Source organism: Choloepus didactylus, chromosome 2 (genome assembly GCF_015220235.1).
Source record: "Choloepus didactylus isolate mChoDid1 chromosome 2, mChoDid1.pri, whole genome shotgun sequence".
NCBI lineage: Eukaryota > Metazoa > Chordata > Mammalia > Pilosa > Megalonychidae > Choloepus > Choloepus didactylus.
The window spans coordinates 150,613,528-150,636,420 of record NC_051308.1 but is presented as its reverse complement, the minus strand read 5'-3'; the positions used below and the strand labels follow the sequence as shown (position 1 = coordinate 150,636,420).

Here is a 22,893-nt window from a genome sequence, read left to right as displayed (position 1 = left end):
AAGGGGAAATAGTTTCTGATCACACTATGACATGGAAATGTATGTTCGTTAAAAGATGTTATTGCTGCATTAAATAAGAAATACAGAAAATTCTAAAAGTCACATTTTTCAATTATAGGATGTTTTTGAAATTCATTTTGCAAAAATCCCAGATGAACCTGTTGAGGGTATGCCTGTACATTACATCAAAACAGATACCACAAAAACCCCTGGTAGAGAAAGCGGTAGTGAAGCTTCTTCTGAAGATAACTCTTCTGATGGTTCTGAAGATGAACGAGTTCAGCATCTTGCAAAGCTTCAGGAGCAGGTATTTAATTGATTGTATTGATACAAGTTTTGATATTCTTTTCTATGAACTGCTGCTGATCTTTTATAAAATCCTTTTTGTAGATTAAAAGCCATTATATTCAGATCACTTGGTTTTATTTACTTATTTATTTACTTATTTACTTATTGGCATATTTGTAATGTTTAGTAGTCTTCCCTATTCAAAAACTACATATCTTAAAATTTTGTTTCTGTTTCTACCAATAATTAGTAGTTGATTCTTACTGACACGATTTATTTATATCACATAATCTGAGGTATTTTTTGGATGAGATCTTTATTTAACATTTGCTACTTTTTGTGACAAAATGTTAACTGCTCTGAACTTACAACTGAAAAATCCATTATTAAAAACTTAAAGACTACCAGGAAATGTTAATTGTTCTTAGTTTATTTTTAGATGAATCTTCCACGACAGTGGTTGTAGTTCAATGTACGTCCCTCAAAACAGTGAATTTGTGAAATGAAATAAAAACCTGAAGGAAATAATATGAAGTGAATTTCACAAAGGATATTCTTGACTTTTGAATGCCTTCTTTTTTTCTAGTATCTTTCATTATTTGGACCCATGAGTGTTTAAAAATTTTTCCTTTATCAGCTTAAAGCTGTTCATCAACAGCTACAGGTTCTGTCCCAAGTACCTTCCTGTAAGCTAAAGAAAAAGAACGAGAAGTCTAAAAAGGAAAAGAAAAATGAAAAATTAAATAACAGAGATGACAATCCAAGGAAAAAGTTTAAGCAAGTGAAATTAAAGGAAAAATCCAGGAACAAGTAAGTATCTTTTACAATGGCTTATTGAAACATAACATGTAAAAAATGTTTGACTAAATTTAATGTTGTTACAGTCAACCAAAGAAGAGGAAACAAGTCTTTGCTCTGAAATCTGAAGACGAAGATAATGCTAAACCTATGAACTATGATGAGAAAAGGCAGTTAAGTTTGGATATAAACAAACTCCCTGGAGACAAACTTGGGCGAGTAGTTCATATAATACAGTCAAGAGAGCCTTCACTGAGAAATTCCAATCCTGATGAGATAGAGATAGACTTTGAAACACTGAAAGCATCTACACTAAAAGAACTAGAAAAATACGTTGCAGCATGTCTAAGAAAAAGACCACCAAAACCTCATGGTATGTATTTCTGAATATTAATAGCAATTAGTTTGATATTTGTGTTAGTTTTTTTAATACTCATTTTTTTTCCCTCCTAAATCACATAGCTAAGAAAATAATGAAGTCCAAAGAAGAGCTTCATTCACAGAAAAAACAAGAATTGGAGAAGCGGTTACAGGATGTCAATAATCAGTTAAACTCAAGAAAACGTCAAATAAAATGTAGGTGGCAGTTTTAAAATGTTCTTATATCTAATTAATTGTATTGGTATTTTAATGCATTTAATTATTTTGTAGCTGAGAAAACAGAATCCACCAAAGCAGTTGGAGGTGGTTCCCGATTAAGTGAAAGCAGTAGCAGCAGCAGCAGCAGCAGTAGCAGCAGCAGCAGCAGCTCATCAGAGTCTGAAAGTAGCAGTGACTCAAGTTCTTCAGACAGCAGTGATTCTGAATCAGGTTAGCTGTTCCTTTAGGTTTACCTCTGTTTGTGGGAAGACTTTTTTCTTGTAATATTGAGACTTATAATTTGAAGAAATATGTGTTATTTACCCAGAACCTATACTTATTATTTACTTGCATGTAGACAATCCTAAATATTTTATCATACTTGCAATAGATACTGTGTAAAATGAAATTACAGATTATACATATGTGACTTATAGGCTTGTAATGTTAAAAATAAGTTTCTTGAAGGTGGGACAGTCTCTTAATAAATAATACTAGATCTTAGTACCAGAAAATATTAGATGATAAAATCCAGATCTTCACTTCTTTTTATAAAATAAATGATTACTTGGGGACATCTTTCACTTTTCTCTCCATGATATATATCATTTTAATGTTACAAAGTGTATCCTGTTGTGACAATACATTCTGAATTTACTTAGCATTTTGAATTAAGAAACCAGTCATGCAGAATCTGTGTAAAGCAGAGTTCTTTTCACTTCTGTGGTTTCTTCACTGTAGAATATTATCTTCCATTTATAGAAAAATGTAGTTTAAATTTAGATTCTCAGTTATGCTAAGGTATACTATCTTGTATAGTTTAGCATCAACTGTATCAGGCCGAAGAGATTCATGTTTTGTTTGTTCCATTTGATGCTTATGTAATTGACAAGTAATCACTGCCCCAAGAATACTGAGTTGGCAACAGAATTCCATCATTGTTGACCAAAAGTAAATTCAGCATATAAAGTCCTTTTGTACCTAACAGTTTGCTTTTTTTAAAAAAACAAACAAAAATTTGTCATGAAATTCAGTTCTCTTTTTGAAAAACATCCCACAGACAATATTGTCACATCAGGAATTCTTGCCATTTGTAAGAACATCCTTGTTTCATTCTAGTAGTAAGGGTCTGCTGGCTTGGAATACGTTTTATTTCATGCTGGTTTGCATTTATGTGGTGCTGATTGCTGCATTTTGTTTTTACATTTCTAAAGTATATGGTGATAAATACATTGCATTTTTGTAAGAATAAATAGAATATTTACTTTTGTTGAAATTGTCATATTAGAAAATTTTAAAATTAATTTAGGGCTCTGATTATACATTATTTCCTTATATTTATTTGACTTTTAAGCATAAAACAATGCTGGAAAAAATCTAAGTTTCACTTAGCATTTTAAATTGTAATTAGCATTTGTAATTTCATCTAATAAAGCATTTGTGGTGTACTAAGTTAAAGCACTTTGTCTTTTATTCATAGGATAAAACTTTTTTTAGCTATTAGTTTGAATTATCTGAATATATATTGACTACTGATCAAAAAATGCCTTGAGTATTAGAGGAAAAGTACTTTAATTTTAATTTGAATCGTCAGTTTCTGATAAAATATTCCAAAATGTTGCTTGAGAGAATGTTTATCAACTATACATTCTTAAAATGATACCATATGTATATATATTTCCTGACTTTCTAGTTGAATGACTCAGCCTCAGAATTCTAATAGTAAAGCACTGCTAAAGTTGAATTTTATTTTATGACATTCTTGTTTGTAATCTTTTTCAATTTAAAGAAGCTGCTTTTAAAAATGCTGCTAAAATAAAATCAAAATAGCAGATTTTTATATTTCAACTTACATTATTGATAGAATTCCTTTGACACCAAGGTCAGTTTGTCTTCTGACATGATAGTATGAATTATCATTTATCTTTGAAATTTTAATTTTCTTGTGCACATTCAATCTATGTACTTTATTGGAAATCTATATATGTATGTTTTCAATTGTGAAGGCGGTGTCTCACTTAATCAGGCAAAACAATTATATCTTTGCTTAATAAAATAAATCAGTAGAGAAAGCACTAGAACTTATTGTCCTAAATATTAACCTCAGTTGTGCCTGTTAAAACACTTCAAGGTTCTTAATTTCTAGTGTGTATGCTAATATCTTTTAAATTCTCTGGGAACTACAACTAAAACAAAAAACTATAAATAAAACAATTATAAGTTGTGAAAATATGTCAAATTATATTAATAGTACCTATTGTAAAAATAAGTAAAGTTTCTACTACCATTCTTAATTATGCACATGACACTCAGTGAACAGATGACAAATCCTCTGTCAGAGTTTCAGGTGCTGGGAGAATGGGACTATTTACTGAAAAAATAAATTTGTTAAAATTAGGTGTATCAGCAAAACCTTTTAAAAAAGTACATAAGTAAAAATTAACTGGAAATTTAAGATTTTTATAGCTCTAACATTAATTATGATTTTAAAAGTAATTAAATTATTTCCACAATTGAAACTTATAGTTGAATATCATTTTGATTCAAGTCTGGTTAATAAGGCTTTTGATTATTCAAAATAGTAGACGTGAATCTAATTTCATTTCTTCTAATTTTTAGTAGGGGAAATGTTTCTGAAAGCTTCTGGGAGAAATTTTTTTTATGATAGAAGGATATTGTTCTTTAGTAATTTTTTCTTAAACTATTTTTTAATACCTTATCTCCTGGATTTTTATAGTAATTTAGCTATATGCAATTTTCTTAACCAAGTCACAGTCTTCTAGCATTTGGTTGCAGGGACAAAGTTCTAAATTAGCTTTTGTAAATATCTTATTATTAACTTATTACTCTTGTGGTTATCTTGTATTGTGACTTGATCCCTCCTTACTACAGTATCTTTCTATTTAGATGTGCCTAAATATTTTAAGGGTAATACCTGTCAAAAACTTTTAAGTGCTACAAGTACTATTCCTGATTGTGCTACAAGTAGCTTTCCGCATTCCTGAAATAGTTATTTTCCATGTATTTTCAATGTCAGTTTATGCTCTTTTGGAAAATAGGGACTTGTTAATTATGTTTTGTTAAATAGGATTGATTACATGGAAGAGCACTGATTTCCAACAAAAGTTATTCTTTTTAATCTAGGAAATTCACTTTGATTCTTATCATTTCAAACAAAATATTATATCAGTTTTCAAGACTGTGCGTTGTGATGAAATCCCAAATGCTTGAAAATAAAAATGAGAAATTTGTGGGCTAACAACAGTACTTCATTGCAAATTTCAATGTGATTTGATTTTGTCATTTAAATTATCTTCTTGACTAACATCAGTACACACAAGAAGTCATGAGCAGATAAGAACATTTATTCAACGTTGGCATAAATATAAAACCTTTTCAAACCACTCTCTAAAACTATAAAAATATCATTAAATGTCATATAAAAGATGTAAATGAGGCTTGATAATAAAATTCATTCCAGATACATGTATTGTGTGTTCACTAGGCTGTGCTAGAATGACTTCACAAGCCACGGAAAGTTTTCTAATGCTCAACAAGCTTGGGGATCTCTTGAGTGATATAATAGGCAGGCATACAACTAATAGGTTTAATCCTGTGACTATTAATATTACTGAGAAAAAGCAATTAAGTGGAGGAATAGTGCTTTCGATTGGAACCTTATAGGAAACAATTCCAGGAATTGTCTATTTGTAAGCTGACATACTTGATTAGTGTGAAATAGAATATTTTTCAGGAATGTTTTATTTCTACCATAAAACAGGTAAACACAAAAAAACTCAATGACAAGGCATTAATTCCTTATTTTTCTTCACCTGGTTAAGACTAAAGTGAATTTGTCACTTCGCCCTTTGGACTTTTTCCTTTAATTGGTTTTAATGTAATATTTACAGAATGAAATTTATGAGGTTCTTTAATGAGAAGTTGTTTCTTTTTTTAATGTCATATTTATGGTGATTTCAAATCATTGATAAAATAATGACTTCTTTTTGGTGCTACTACATAAGTCTTCTATAGAAGTGACAAGAATGTAATTTTTTTCATGCAGAGGAAAAAGGACAAACTTAGTTCAAGTCTAGATTTTGTTGTAATTTTTTAGGAGAAGATGAGTTAGTAAATGCACAAAGTATTTAATGACAGAGTATTGGAATAATCTTTGCCATTCAAGCTAGTAAGTTTAAGAGAAATGATTAAGAGTTCATCATTTTAAAAATTATTTAACTTTATTAGTTTCTCAATAATTAAAGTTTTTGATTAAAAGTACTAGAAGGATAAATTTAGGTACCCGGACTTGATTAAAATAAGTTGCATATATTGAGGTCCATATTTGAGCCTTGGGTCTTTGAAATAGTGATAAATTCTGTCTCGTGCATTTAAAATTCTGTGTTCAAACCTGAATAAACAAACTGTCTAGGGTAGTATTTCTCAGCTTTGACAGTACTTAGACTCTCCTGGAATGGAAAACTTAAAATACTGTGTCTGAATCTGAATTTATGAGGAGTGGAGTCCCATATGGGTATTGCTGAGTTTTCCAGGTGATTTTAATGTGCTGTCAAGTTTGAGAACCATTGGTCCAGATTTTTTTCTCACACTTTCTAACGCTAGTTGAAATGCCCTTGATAAAAGTAACAGATAGTTTAGAACTGGTTTCTTCTTTATGTTAAAATAAGTACCAAACATTTAGTGAAAATTGCCAAAACATTCTTTAAAAGAAATGAAATTTTTTGTTTGTTTAAAAACAAATTGCTTGATTTTTATTAGTAGAACAGTGTCCTGGGTTATAAGTTTGGGCAAATCATTTAACATCTCTCAACCTGCTTCCTTTCCTATACAATAAGGAGGAAGAACCAAGTAGTAACTTCCAATCACTTTTCTATACCATAGTCCTCAATAATTGAGGTGTGATTTGTTTTTCTGACTTACAAATTTTCAGTAATGCTTTCTGCTGTATATGGCATTATATTCTGTCTTTGCATTATGGTATTATATACCTATTCAACATTTCAAGTTTTTGAAGTCCCAGTTGGCTTGCTGATAATATTTGGTATCCCTGGTGCATCAGTCTCAGTGGCTTGTAGGTGGTGGGTATTAAATAAACCCTTTAATTGAATTTCTGTGGTTCTTTACAGTTATTTTTTTAATTCTATGATTAAATGTTTTTGACATAGTTGAAAATGAAAACTTTCTAATCAGAGTTTTATATTGAGATTTCTATGAGATGTGAAATTAGCACACATTGTATAATGTGCATCATATGCATTTGTTTAGTAGTTCTATGTCTATTATCTAATTTGATCCTTATAAGTTAGGTATGCTTGTTATCACAGTTCCCTGAGATATTAGTGAATGATGTATTATAGGACTCAGTTAAATTTATGTTTGCTAGACATGATAGGACTTCCTGACTAATTGAAATGTGATATTAACTTAATAATGAAAACAAGTATATTTGCCTTTTAATTCCAAAGTCCAGAGCTCATGAAATGTGCAGTTTTGACTTACTATGCTTCTGGAAAATCAGTTACATAAAATTAGAATGAGAAGCAAAAATGCTATCATTATTCATCTATCTACAATGTAAGATTTTTGTGAGATATACTATAATAAGTGGTTTTTATTTTTTTTATTAAAATTATTTGATGCCTTTTGCTAGTATCTTCAGCTTTTGAGGTGCCAATAATTTCTGTAATAATTCCAAGCTTTAGTTAGTTGTATATGTCAGAAAACTAAGGTGATGGCCTTGGATTTTTTTTGCAAAACACTAATGTGATATGTTATACTTTTTATATTTATAGTTTGTGTTGCAGGATAATGTTTAGGTGCATATTTGAATAATTAAGATAGATATGTAGATGTGCATATATTATATGATCATATTAATGAAGTCTGTTTTTTTTGTTCAAAGCTGAAACCATAATTTCTCCCTTAAATGTGAAAGCTACCCGGATCTATACCCTCAATCTTTGCAGTCTGTCGTCTTCTCTTCCCTTCCCACCCAACCCCTAACACTTAAATAATACTTAGTGGAGTGACATTAAGATGGCTCATGTCATTTTAAATACTTGAATTCTTTAAATTAAAGCATGTCATTGAGTGGCATGTAGCAATTTTAACAATGTCCAGCATGAAACATTTTAGGAGAGGAAAGAACAGTAACACATCCAGTGGAAACTGATGGCATTTCAGGAGGCAGAAGGTAATTATTAAAATTAGAATGTTTTAAGTTTGAATATTTGGTGTTGACCAGCCTTGGTGCCCTGGAGCCTAAAAGCAAATAACGCTCAGGTGTTTCATGAAAGCTTGCTTGGAAAGATGAATCAAAGCACTCCCTATCAGTTTGGAGCTTTACCACACTGACATAGGCTTGTGACTGGGGAGGATAGCACCAGAATCAACTGTAGGAAAAAGAAAGAGGAACTCATTACCACCCTGATAGAGAGATCTTTTTTTACATCTACTTTTATTCCCAATGTCAGCTATAAACGTATTTTGAAAGTAATGGAGGTACTATAAAACCCATTTGTTGCTATATAGTTGACGTTGCTATATACCTTGGAATTAAATAGAATATTAATTAGATGGGATATTTAGTGCTATAGTGCTTAGGAAGCAGAGCAGACCTTACCACAGAGATCAAATAGCTCCACTTTATATAAAAGGCTATATCCTCTCAGATAAATGACATAACCCTTCTCTTATAGTAAATTCTTGATTTTAATTAATCCACTTAACGGCTATACGTATAGCTATGTGGTAAAAGATGGTTCTAGTATAATTGGTACTACTTGTTTAAGACTTTGTCTCTGTTATAACTTGTTCCTTTTTAAACTATCGCTTGTTCAAGCTCTTTACCGTGAAGTAACACACTGTTCTTTTTTGTGTTTAAATTTTTTTTAGTTTAAATTGAAATTTGGGAGTTGGTATGTATTCCATTATGTGGAAAAGAAACTATCTTAAAAGCTTAGTATCCCTTTAGAAATTCTGACTAATTCAAGGAGGGTCAAAACCTGTGATTATAAGAATTTCTTGATTTAAGAGGATGGTATTAAAGAAGTTCTCTTGAAGTCACTACTTTATTTCTAATGTAGAAAAAAAATTGTAATTTAAGTGGTAAATTTTTTTAAGCTGACAAGTATTGAAATATTTATTTATGTACATTTGCAGAAATGTTTACTAAATTTACCGGAGTAAAACAGAATGATTCTCCTTCTGAAGAGAAAGTAAAGGTAAGTTAATTCTTTATTTGTATTTTAGAGTTTAAAAAGTGTGTATGTTATAACTCACTAGTATAGTAGTAGCTTTCTTTAAAATTGGTTTTGATTTAACTTATATGATGAATTGTCACCATTTCACCTTGTCGATAACTGTTCAAATATTTCCTAAAGAAGACTGAATAGGGAAACTACTTGGCTTCATTTTTCTAACAAGATGTAATTATTGTGTAAGTCAAACTGATAAGTAGCACAAATTCTAGAAGCTTCAGCTTAGCCTTGGAAATCTGAATGCAGGGGACAGCCTGGTATTTACATGTGCCTACCTATAGCGTATGTACACTACTGCTTGTACAGTAAGAAGGAGTTTAAAAAGAAGGAGGGGGTAAGAGGAATAATAGTTAAGGTTTCTAAACATAAAGCTTATGATTACCAGCCATAGATTTTAACACTTTTTTTGTTTAATTAGTAGTTGATATTCTTTGAAAAGGATAGAAGCAAATTTTTTTACTAATTCAGATTGTCATCCTATTATAAAATTTTTAATCCTTTGTCCCTATCTCAAATATGGAATTACAATAAATTTATTTAACAACATCTTACTAGGTTAGGGGAATACAATAATACATAACACTGTCTTGAAGGAGCTGTTAATTCTGGGATGGGATATAACTACATGGTTAAAAGATTGTATGATTAGTGCTGTAATAATCCATATTAATTTTTTTTGAGAAAATGACAGAGAAATACTTAACTGCCTGAAGGAGGGGCAGGTTTCACACTTTAAAGGGCATTTGAAAGGACAGGGAAAAGGAAGAAATGGTTAGTATATTGACATGCAAGTTAGGGGCTTACTCTTTAACTGAAGTAACAGCATGAAAAGAGGGAAAAAACACAGCAGGTGTATTCAGGGAAATGTGGCAGCAGAGAGTATTTGTAAGGTAGCAGGTGATAAGATGTTTTGGGTGATATAATAGGAAGTACCTAAGTGAGATGTTAATATTTTATTTGGTAGGCATGAGTGAGCTCTCAAAGGCTTTTGAGTAGGAAGAAGATAGAGGTGGTCTGTCTTCCATATGTATTAGTGGAATCAGAAAATTACGCTAAGTTGTGAAGAACTTTGAAAGTATTCTCAATACATATTATGTGGAACGCCAACTTATGAACTGTTTGTGGCCAATTTTTTTTCTGTTTCACTCACTGAGGAACAAGATGTTCATTTATGTTTAAGTGGGTATATGTTAATTTATAGATTCATAAATGAATGTGTATATTTGAGTATTTGAGAAGGTGATTTTTTGCTTTTAAAACCTCAGCCCTTGACTTTTCAACATTGGATTTGGTGTCAAGCTTTGGTCTACATTATTGTTGGGATAAACATTCATATGGCATTCATTTTACTCAGGCTAGAATAAATATTATTCACACCCTTGCCTTATATACAAACTCACCCCAACCTCATTATTAGCCTGAGAAAGACTTGTCTTATTCATCTCTATACTACTTACACCTTGAAGTTTAATAGATAAGGTACCTAGGTTGTGATGCTGAAACTTAGCTAGCCGCTGGATAGGTGTGAGATCTTAGGTATGTCACCTTCATTATTTCTAAATCATACTGTAAATGGGGATAATAAATATAACTAACTCATAGGATTATTGTGAGAATTAGAGAAAAAATAGATAAAGGCCTTAGCCTGGTTCTTCACTCATAGTATTACATAAATGTTAACTATTAATGCAGTACAGCTTCTGCTTAATAAATAGTTAACTGAATACTGAATCAGAATTTGTTGATATTCCTGTGGGTCAGCCATCGTGATATAAAATTTCCCCTCTCATGAATGTAATTCAGTAAGGAAAAGGGGGTAAAAAAAAGTGGTTTGGTCTCAAGACTTGGTATAAAAGCTCAGTTTTGATTTTTTTTTGTTTCCCAGCAGATCACAAGAAAACATATCACTAGAAAGCATTTGAAAATGCTTTAATAACATACACCTGAGTCCATGTGTACTAGTAGCTAAGATCATAAGCTTTGATTAACACTACTTCTTATGTGCTATATGATGGCCAAATTAAATGATATGGTGTTCAAAAGATAGGATTAAATTATATCCTATCCCTTTGTGTTTACATTCTCTTAGTTTTATTTCTTGTGTGGTTAAAATTGTGAAAGATTGTTTTATTGAACTTTGCCTTAGCAGATACAGTCCTCTGTGCAAGATGCAACGTCTATGAAAACTACTCTTATTCATCAAACCACACATTCATGTGGAACACCAAATCACCACCAGTTAGTGTTTAATCATCAAGAATTAGAACATTTACAGAGTGCCAAAAACATTTCACCTTTACAAATTCTGCCTCCCTCAGGTAAGAAATTAATAAACAGCTGTGACTGAGAAACCGGCTTCTAAACCTATATCTGAAAATACTTAAAAAGTTATCTTAAATATTACGCACCAGGGAAATACTGAAAATGACAGCTAGTAAATTCCAAATTAGAAATAATCACCAAGGCATATTTTTAGAAATTATCTGCTTTATACCGGTAAGTATTCATTATATTTGAATGAAAGAAAATTACATGTATAGCTCACACCCAGTTTACTTTCATCAAGATTATATACATGGCATGTGGGCTATATACAAAAACCTGTCACTGCCAGAGCCCACACCACAAATTCTGAGCAGACTTGGGAAATGATGCTGTAACTTCCTTGACACCTATGTGGGTACAATATAATAAGGAAAAGATATTTAGAGATTCTGTAGGGACAGAAATGAAATTATGTAAATAAAATAGTTTACAGTTAAGGAGACTTGGGCTAGAAATACATACATAGTAGTGGTTCCTATTTACCAAAATATCTTCCAAAACTGGCTAAATATTTATATTGTTATATTTATTTGATTGTCTAAATATCTTGTCTGTTAGTGTTGTCAGAGATGAAGATATTGCCCATCTCAACCTTGTTCTCCTGGGGATGTGTTACACTGAGGATATTTCTCTAATACTGATAAGCTGAGCCTAAAGAGAGCCTGGACCTTGAGACTCGATTGTATCTGGGCCTAGGCTAGTGCAGGTGTGAATATTCCTAGTCTATGTCTCCTTTCCTCTAGGCTGCTCCCTGGTTTCTACTTGACCTTCCAAGGGCAGGAGTGCCTCCCAAGCAGAAGAAATTTCTAAGTTCTTTAACTGCAGCACAGCTTAGGAGGAACAGAGATAAGTTTTAATCCTCTCTTTCTTCCACACTCTACTATTCTATGTCTGAGTATTCCATTTTGTCTTTAAGTTGTATCTTTTCATTGTGGGGAAGGAAGTGGATATTGGGAGAGAAAATATCTAATGCAATACTAGAAGGCATCTCAGGAAGAATAAACAAAGATTGAAGCATGAAATAGTTTTCTCTATCCTTTGCTGGAAATAGATTTTTAAGATACTCAGAACAATGACCGAACATACCACAGTCTAGGTCATGAAGTACCTTGAATTATAGTGCTAAATTTGTTTGTTTTTTATTCTGTGTACAACAAGAAATATGAAGTGATTTTCAAGCAAGAGCATAGCAAAGTCTGATTTTATATTAGGGAGAGATTGCTGCTTACTCTGTGCAGGAAAGATTAAAATGAGGGCACACTGATAGTGATACAGTTGGGACCAGATAAGGAAGCTAAGTGTTATAGTCTAGGACAGAAGTGATGAGGATCAAAACTAAGGCAGTTAGAGTAGAAAGGATATAAATATATTAGTAAGATATTTTTGTGGCAGAATTGATAGACTTTGTTAGATTGAATGATCTACAAGGGGATTATGCAATAGTTGGATTGAAAATAGGAGGAACAGCTCATTTTAGGAAAGTTTGAATGCTTCTGAATATCTAATTGGAAATATCTAATGTACAACTAGAAATGGATTTCTGGAACTAAGAGGGTATAACAAGAATTGTAATTTAAGACATGCTGCTAATGTCGAGAGGATTGTGGGAAGATGGCAGAGTAGGGAGCTCCAGGAATCGATCCTTCCACCAAAACAACTATTAGGTAGAAACTATCTGAAACAACTATTTTGAAATTCCAGAGACTAGAAGAACACGATACAACATCCAGGGAAGTTCAGGAAGAAGAGACTGATAAACTATAGTAAAGAACACTAACTTACTGTCTCCATGCACTGAAACCCATCGCCCCCACTTTTGCAGCAGGCTGCTTTGGAACCCAGCCACTGGCTAGCTGTTGGTGACAGAAAGGGACATAAAAATCCTCTTCACCAGGAACAAGGGTGGGCATGGGTGATCAGTGATCACAGTTTTTGATTAGCGAATTCGGATTGCTGGGGGCCCCAGTTCTGAGGACAGCTATTGTTTCAACCCACCCTGGACAAGGGCGGTGGCAGCCACTGTTTCAACCTAGGGGCAGTGGTGGTGGAGATTTAAAGATGCTGCACTTCCTCAGGGATGTGGGAGACAGATAGCTAAAGGGCTACATTTGCTGGGCAGGCAAGGAAAGCTCAGCTCTGGGGAGCCATTGGAGATGTTTCTGGCACCTTTCCTGATCCCCTCCCCAGAACACTTTGGAGCCCATCTGTGCCTGCTTCATGGGTCCTTGGCCTTGTTTTGGGCTTCAGAAGACTTACTGGGAAAGTCTTCTCTGTGTGTCCTCCTCCCAGAACTTGCTCTCCAGGCAAAATCAGCTTGAGTCAACAAAAGAAGTATATAAAATTATAGAGGTGAACAATCTGGGACAAAAGCATTCAGGCTTCAAACACTCAAGAGAGGGAGGGCTGTCTCCTGAGAAACATGGGAGACAGTCAAACTCCTATAAACAGGGTAACTCCTAAGCAACTAACAAGCAAAAGCTCCAGATAATAGAGGCCAACAAAGAAGGTGAGAAGGTGGACTTATCAAACAAAGCCTTAAAAAAAAGATCTTAAAAAGGGTCAAGGAGATGAAGGAAAATACAGAGAAAGAACTAAAGGATATCAGGAAAATAAAGAATGAGGAATATGAGAATCTTAGTAAGAGATAGAAATTTTAAAAAGAATCAGTGAACTTGAAGACAAGACATTTGAAATGAATCAGGCTCAGGAGCAGAGAGGAAAAAGAAGTATTAAAAGCAAAAATAGCCTAAGACACCTCTGGGACATCATCAGCCACACCAGTGTACACATTATGGGAGTCCCAGAAGGAGAAGAAAGAGAAAGAGAGGCAGAAGGAATATCCAAAGAAATAATGACAGAGAACTTCCCAAACTTAGCAAAAGATGTGAATGTGCATGTCCAAGAAGCCCAGAGAACATGAAACAGTGTAAATACCCCATCATATCTGATCACACCAACAAATAGCAGAGGACAGAGAGAGATTTCTGAAAGCTGCAAGAGAAAAGCAACATATTATGTAAGAGGGAGTCCTAATTAGATTGAGTACTGATTTCTCATCAGAAACCATAGAGGCAAGAAGGCAGCAGGTTGAAATACTTTGAAGTACTGAAAGAAAACAACTGCCAGCCAAGAATTTTATATCTGACAAGACTTTCTTTCAAAAATGAGGGTGAGATTAGGACATCCTCAGATAAACAAAAGCCAAAGGAGTTCATCGCCACTAGACCTGCCATACAAGCAGTGCTAAAGGGAGTTCTTCAGACTGAAAGAAAAGGACATTAGACAGTGGTTCAAAGCAGTATAAAGTAATAAAAAACAGCGGTAAAGGTAACCATTTGAGTAATTATGAATGCCACTATCATTGTAGTGTATTGTTTGTTATGTAGCTCCCCTTCTTCCTATGGGTGCTAAAATGCAAATGCATAAAAGGTAATGATAAATCTATGTGTTTGGACATACTGTGTACAAGTACAAAAAAAATGGTGGCAGGACAGAGGGTTATAGGAAAAGTATACGTGCATAAAAAGTTAAGTTGGTATCAAACCAAATGTGACCATTAGAACAGCATGTTAAATTCTAACCACATGGTAACCACAAAGAAAATAAATGGAAAATATACCCAGATAGAAGTAAGAAGACTCAATATGGTACAATACAAAAAATCAAATAAATATAAAAGTAGTCATTAATGGAAGTGAGGGGCAAAAAAAGGTATAACACTTCAAAGGCCAAATAGAAAAATGGCAGAAGTAGTCTTATTATTGGTAATGACTTTAAATGTAAATGGATTAAACTCTCCAGTCAAAAGGCAGAGATTGGCAGAATGAATAAAAAAGCATGACCTTACTATAGCTGTCTTCAATAGAATCACCTTAAATTCAAAGATAAAAGTAAGTTGAGGGTAAAAAGATGGAAAAAATATATACCATGCAAGTAGTAACCAAAAGAAAGCTGAGGTAGCTATACTAGTAGTGGATAGCATAGACTTTAAGTCAAAAACAGTTATGAGGGACAAAGGTGGTATTGATATACTGATAAAGAGGATGATTCAACATGAAGATGTAACAATTGTAAATATATATACAACTAACAACAGAGCCACAAAATATATGAAACAAATACTGACAGATATGAATGGAGAAATTGATGTTTCTATTTTAATAGCAGGACATTTTAACACACCACTCTTAATAGATAGAACATCTAGTCAGAAGATCAGTTAAGGGAGTATAACACTCGAATGATACTCTAACCCAACTAGACCTAACAGACATGTGAACACTTCACACAACAAAAACAGACTATACTTTCTTCTCAAGTGCACAGGGATCGTTCTCCAAGATAAATCTGATGATAGGTTACAAAACAAGTCTCAATAAACTAAAAAATATTGAAGTCGTACTATGCATATTCTCCAACAACAGTGGAATGAAGCTAGAAATCAGTAACAGAGGGAGAAGGGGAAACTTCACAAATATGTGGAAATTTGACAACATACTTTAAAACAACCAATAGGTTAAAGAGAAACTCAGAAAGGAAATTAGGAAATATTTTGAGGTAAAGGAAAATGAAAATACAATATACCAAAACTTATGGAATGCAGAAAAGGCAGTGCTGAAAGGGAAATTTATAGCTGTAAATGCTTACATTAGAAAAGAAGAAAGACTTGTTATAGAGACCTAACTTGAGAACTGGGAAGAACTAGCAAAAGAAGAGCAAACTAAACCCAAAGTGAGCAGAAGGAAGGAAATAACAATGATTAGAACAAAGATAAATGAAATAGAAAACAAAAAAAGTAGAGAGAATCAACAAAACCAAAATTTGGTTCTTTGAAAAGTTCAATAAAAATTGACAAACCTTAGCTAGACTGACAAAAAAAGAAAGAGGATACAAATTGCTAAAATCAGAAATGAAAAGGGGATATTACTACTGACCCTGCCAGAATAAAAAGCATGGTAAGAGGATACTATGAACACCTGTTACCAATAAATTAGATAACCTACATGAAATGAGCAAATTCTTAGAAACACAAACTACCTACACTGACTCAAGAAGAAATAGAAGATCTCAACAAACCAATTACTAGTTTTTGGTAATGTCCTGCAATTCAATGAGATTGAATCAGTAATCAAAACTTCCTGACAAAGAAAAGCCCAGGACCAGATGGCTTTACAGGGGAATTCTACAAACATTCCAAGAAGACTTAACTCCAATTCTGCTTCAAGTCTTCCAAAAAGTTGAAGAGGAGGGAATACTACCTAACTCATTCTAAGAGGCCAATACCATCCTAATACCAAAGTCAGATAAAGATACTACAAGAAAAGAAAACTACAGACCAATAACTATTATAAATATAGGTACAAAAATCCTCAACAATATACTAACACACTGAATCCAACAACATATTTAAAGAATTGTACACCATGATCAAGTGGGATTTATCCCTGTTATGCAAGGTTGGGTCAATATAAGAAAATCAATTCATGTAATACACCACAGTAACAGAATGAAAGGTAGAAACACATGGTCATCTCAATTGATGCAGAAAAGGCATTTGACAGAATACAGCACCCTTTCTTGATAAAAACCCTTAGAACACTAGGAATAGAATGAAACTTCCTCAATACAATTAAGAACATATATGAACAGCCTTCAGGTAACATCCTGCTTCATGGTGAAAGGCTGAAAGCTTTCCCCCTAAGATTGGGAACAAGGTAAGGATGCCCACTGTTTCCGTTGCTATTCAACAATGTTCTGGAAGTTCTTGCCCAGAGCAGTTAGGCAAGAAAAAGAACTAAAATGTATCCAAGTTGGAAAAGAAGGAGTAACACTTTGACTATTTGCAGATGATATGGTCCTGTATAAAAAAATTCTGAAAAATCCATAACAACGCTCTTAGAGCTAATAAACAAATTCATCAAAGGCAGGATACAAGATCAACATGCAAAAATCAGTAGTGTTTCTATACGCTAGTAGCGAGCAGAGGAGAAAATCAAGAGAAAAAAATCCTTTTACAATAGCAACTAAAATAATCGCATACCTAGGAACAAATCTAACTAAGAATGTAAAGGACTTGTACAGAAAACTATAAAATATTGCTAAAAGAAATCAAAGACGACTGAAATAAATGGAAGGAAATTCTGAGTTCATGGATAGGAAGACTAAATACTGTTAACGTGTCAGTACCATCAAAAGCAATTTATAGATTCAGTGTAATCCCAATCAGAGTTCCAACAACCTTTACATAAAAGGAAAAGCCAGTCACCAAATTCATATGGAATGGTAAGGGGCCCCAAGTACCTAAAGCCATCTTGAAGAAGAAGAATGAAGTTGGAAGACTCAGACTTCCCAATCTCAAAACTTAGTACAAAGCCACAGTAATCAAACCAGCATGGTACTAGCACAAGGACAGACATAGACTAATAGAATAGAATTGAGAGCTTAGAAATCAACTTTCATATTTATGGCCAACTGATTTTTTTATTAAAAGTTTTTATTAGAGAAGACGTGGGTTTATGGAACAATTATCCATAAAATACAGGATTCCCATACCTTACCCCACCACCAACACCATGTATTAGCATGAAACATTTGCTACAATTGTTGGTAGCACTTTTAATAATTGTACTATTTTAAACAGTAGTTACATTTGTTACAATTGATGACAGATTATTAAAATAGTATTAACTATCATCCATAGTTTACATTAGGTTGATTTTTCCCCCATATACCTCCCTATTGTTAACACCTTGTATTAGTGTCATACATTTGTTATACTTCATGAAAGATCATTATTATACTTGCTCTGTTAACTATAGTCCATCTACAGTAGGCTTCACTGTGTTATACAATCATATATTTTATACTTCAGTTTTTATTTGAGTAACATATACATTCTAAAGTTTCCCTTTTTAACCACATTTACCTATTCAGTTCAGTGATGTTGATTATACTCACAGTAATGTGTTACCGTCACCACCATCCATTTCCAAACCTTTATCTTCAGCCAATAGAGAAAAGCTGTGCAAGTTAAGCATCAACTTCCTATTCCTAACTCTGATCTCTCTCCTGGTAACCTATATTCTAGACTCTTTCTTCATGAATTTGCCAGTTAGAATTGTTTCGTAACAGTGAACCATAAAATATTTGTCCTTTTGCATCTGGCTTATTTCACTCCGCACAATGTCCTCAAGGTTCATCCACATTCTTGCATGCGTCAGGACTTCCTTCCTTTTTATAGCTGAATAATATATATGATAATGTATGTACTAGATTTGTTTACCTGTTCATCAGTTGATGGACAAATGGGTTGGTTCCATCTTTTGGCAATTGTGAATAATGCTGCTATGAATTTATGTGTGCAAGTATCTGTTAGTCTCTGGTTTCACTTCTTCTGGGTCTACTAGCGGGATTCCTGGATCATATGATAATTCTGTACTTAGCTCCCTGAGGAACAACCATAGTGTCTTCCACAGCACTTGTACCATTTTCAATTCCCATCAGCAATGATTTAGTATTCCTATTTCTCCAGTACTTGTAGCTTTCTCTTTGTTTAATAGTGGCCATTCCACTAGGTGTGAAATGATACCTCATTGTGGTTTTGATTTGCATTTCCCTAATAGTCATGTTGAGTATATTCTCATGTGACTTTTAGCCATTTGTATTCCCTTTTTGAAAAAAAAGTCTTTTCTAGTCTTTTGCCCATTTTTAAATTGGGGTTCTTTTTGTTGTTAAGTTGTAGGATTGGATTATATATTCTGGATATTAAACCCTTATTGGATTTTAGCTCTTACTTCTTTTTTTAATGTAGGCATTTGGGGTTATAAACTTCCCTCTCAGCACTGCCTTTGTTGTATCTCATAAGTTTTGATATGTTGTGTTCTTGTGCCGGTTTGAATGTATTGTGTCCCCCAAATGCCATTGTCTTTGTAATCTTGTGGGGCAGGCGTTTTGGTGATGGTTGGATTTGCTTGGAATGTGCCCCACCCAGCTGTGGGTAATGATTCTGATGAGATGTTCCCATGGAGGCGTGGCCCCACCCATTCAGGGTGGGCCTTTATCGGTGGAGCTATATAAATGAGCTGACTCGGGGGGAGGAAACTGAGTGCAGCTGTGAGTGGCGTTTTGAGGAGGAGCAAGCTTGCTAGAGAGGAACGTCCTGGGAGAAAGCCGTTTTGAGGCCAGACCTTTGGAGCAGACGCCAGCTGCCTTCCTAGCTAGCAGAGGTTTTCCGAATGCCATTGGCCATCCTCTGGTGAAGGTACCTGATTGCTGAGGTGTTACCATGGATACTTTGTGGCCTTAAGACTGTAACTGTGTAGCGAAATAAACCCCCATTTTATAAAAGCCTATCCATCTCTGGTGTTTTGCATTCAGCATTAGCAAACTAAGACAGTTCTCATTTTCATCTGTCTTGAGATATTTAATGGTCTCTCTTGTAATTTCTTCTTTGATGCACTATTTGTTTGAGCGTGTTATCTAACCTCCATATATTTGTGAATTTTCCAGTTCTCCACCTGTTATTGATTTCCAACTTCATTCCTTTATGACCAAAGAAAGGATTCTGTATAATTTAAGTCTCTTTAAGTTTCTTGAGACTTATTTTGTGACCCAACATGTAGTCTATCCTGGAAAATGATCCATGAGCACTTGAGAAAATGTATATCCTGCTGGTTTGGGGTGCAGTGTGCTCTGTAAGTCTCCCTTTTCTGCTCTTTGTGGGACATCCATGATGCATTTGTTTTTGTGCTTCATGATGTCATTCAAATCCCTGAGACCTTGTTCAATTTTTCCCATTCTTTTCTCTATCTGTTCTTCTGTCTGTAAGATTCAATTGTCCTGTCTTCTGGCTCACTGATTCTTCTACCTGTTGAAATCAGCTGTTGCATTCCTCTAGTTTATTTTTAATCCCTTCTGTTAAGCTTTTCATTCCCTTTATTTCTGTTATATTTCTTTTTATACTTTCAAATTCTTTATGTTCACAAAGTATCTTCTTTATTTTGTAAATGCAATTTTATTGATAAATTCGTATAACATACTGTCATCCAAAGTGTGCAATTAGTTGTTCACAGTATTGTCATATAGTTGTGCATTCATCACCACAATCAATCTTTGAACATGTTCATTACTCCAAAAAATAAAATTAAAATTAAAATAAAAAAGAACATCCCAAACGTCTCATTTCCCTTCTCCAGCCAATTGTTCATTTACTTTTTTAAAAAATTTGATTTTATTGAGATTGTTCACATACCTTAAAATTATTCAAAGATCCAAAGTGCACAATCAGTTGCACACGGTACCATCGTAACAGCTGTGAATCCATCACCACAATTATTTTTTTTCCAATTTTTAGAATATTTTCATTACTCCAGAAAAGAAATAAAGACAAAAAAGGAAACTCAAATCCTTCCATACCCCTAGCCACCCTGCTCCATTATTGACTCATAGTATTGATATAGTACATTTGTTATTATTGATGAAAAAATGTTAAAATACTACTAACTGTAGTACATAATTTGCAATAGGTATATTTTTCCCTATATCCCCTCTATTATTAACTTCTAGTTATAGTATCATACATTTGTTCTAGTTCATGAAAGATTTCTAATATTTGTATAGTTAATCACAGAAATTATCTACCACAAGATTCACTGTTTTATACATTCCCACATTTTAACCTCCAACTTTCCTTCTGGTGACATACGTGATTCTAAGCTTCCTCTTTCCACCACGTTCACGTACCATTCAGCGTTGTTAGTTATTCTCACAGTAACATGCTACCATCACCTCTGTCCATTTCCAAACATTTCGTTCACCACAGTTGAACATTCTGCTCATAATAAGCAACTGCTCCCCATTCTTTAACTTCATTCTGTATCCTGGTAGCTTACATTTCATGTCTATGAGTTTACATTTATAATTAGTTCATATCAGTGAGACCATGCAATATTTGTCCTTATGTGTCTGACTTATTTCACTCAATGTAGTGCCCTCAAGGTTTCTTCATCAGTCTGTTTTTTTTTTAAAGACAGTTTTGTTCACCCACCATACTTTCCATCCTAAGTAAACAATTGATGGTTCCCTGTATGGTCATATATTTATGTATTGGCCACCACCACCACGATCTATATAAGGACATCTCCATTTCTTCCACAAAGAAGGAGGAAGAGTCAAAGAGGGTAGAGAGAAAGAAGAAAAAGAAAAAGAAAGTTAAAAAGAAAAAAAAAAAAAACCTGACAGCTAAAAAAGGAAAGATAGAGTAAACTTAAAGTAGAATAAAAGAGTCAGACAACATCATCAATATGCCAATAGTCCCATACCCCTCCCTTATGTCCCCCTCTTAAAGGCATTTAGCTTTGGTATATTGCCTTTGTTACATTAAAGGAAGCACAATACAATGTTTCTATTAACTATAGTCTCTACTTGGTATTGATTGTATTTTTTCTCCAATGCCACCCTATTTTTAACACCTTGCAAGGTTGACATTCGTTTGTTCTCCCTCATGTAAAAACATATTTGTACATTTTATCACAATTGTTGAGTACTCTAGGTTTCACTGAGTTATACAGTCCCAGTCTTTATCTTTCCTCTTTCCTTCTGGTGTCCCACATGCTCCTAACCTTCCACTTTCAACCATACTCACAGTCATCTTTGTTCAGTGTACTTACATTGCTGTGCTATCATCACCGAATATTGTGTTCCAAACCTCTCACTCCTGTCTTTTCCTATTTGTCTGTAGTGCTCCCTTTAATATTTCCTGTAGCACAGGTATCTTGTTCACAAACTCTCTCATTGTCTGTTTGTCAGAATATTTTAAACTCTCCCTCATATTTGAAGGGACAGTTTTGCTGGATATAGGATTCTTGGTTGGTGTTTTTCTCTTTCAGTATCTTAAATATATCACATGACTTCCTTCTTACCTCCATGGTTTCTACTGAGAAATCTGCACATAGTCTTATCAAGCTTCCTTTGTATGTGATGAATCACTTTTTTCTTGCTGCTTTCAGGATTCTCTCTTTGTTTCTGAGGTTTGATAATCTGATTATTAAGTGTCTTGGTATAAGTCTATTCATATCTATTCTGTTTGGGGTACGCTGTACTTGTATCTGTAATTTTATGTCTTTCATAAGAGACGGGAAATTTTCATTGATTATTTCCTCTATTATTGTTTCTGCCCCTTTTCCCTTCCCTTCTTCTTCTGGGACACCCATGACACATACATTCATGCACTTCATGTTGTTATTCAATTCCCTGAGATGTTGCTCGTAATTTCCCCTTGTTTTCCCTCTCTGTACTTTTGTGTGTAGGATTTCCAGTGTCTTGTTCTCCAATTCCTGAGTGTTTTCTTCTGCCTCTTGAGATCTGCTGTTGTGTGTTTCCATTGTGTTTTTAATCTCTTGTGTTGTGCTTTTCATTTCCATAGATTCTGCCTGTTGTTTTATCAAACTTCAGATTTCTACCTTATGTTTGCCCAGTGTTTTCTTTATAACCTTCATCTCTTTTGTTACATCTTCCCTGAACTTGTTGATTTGGTTTTTGATTTGCTTTAGCATATTTCTTTGAAGATCTTCTATTGATTGTTTCATTAAAGTGGAACCATATCTCAACTGTATCTTGACTGAGG

General features: G+C 33.7%; 1 protein-coding gene across 1 annotated transcript in view; it reads left to right on the top strand.

The window, feature by feature from the left end:
• The window catches only part of BRDT (bromodomain testis associated), a 78,054-nt gene that overhangs the window by 9,787 nt on the left and 45,374 nt on the right, over window positions 1-22,893 (top strand). The window contains exons 7-13 of the mRNA XM_037815845.1: window positions 119-307; window positions 926-1,098; window positions 1,173-1,459; window positions 1,549-1,662; window positions 1,738-1,896; window positions 8,848-8,903; window positions 11,092-11,263. Coding sequence (XP_037671773.1) covers window positions 119-307; window positions 926-1,098; window positions 1,173-1,459; window positions 1,549-1,662; window positions 1,738-1,896; window positions 8,848-8,903; window positions 11,092-11,263 — 1,150 coding nt within the window. The remainder of the gene's footprint in view (window positions 1-118; window positions 308-925; window positions 1,099-1,172; window positions 1,460-1,548; window positions 1,663-1,737; window positions 1,897-8,847; window positions 8,904-11,091; window positions 11,264-22,893) is intronic.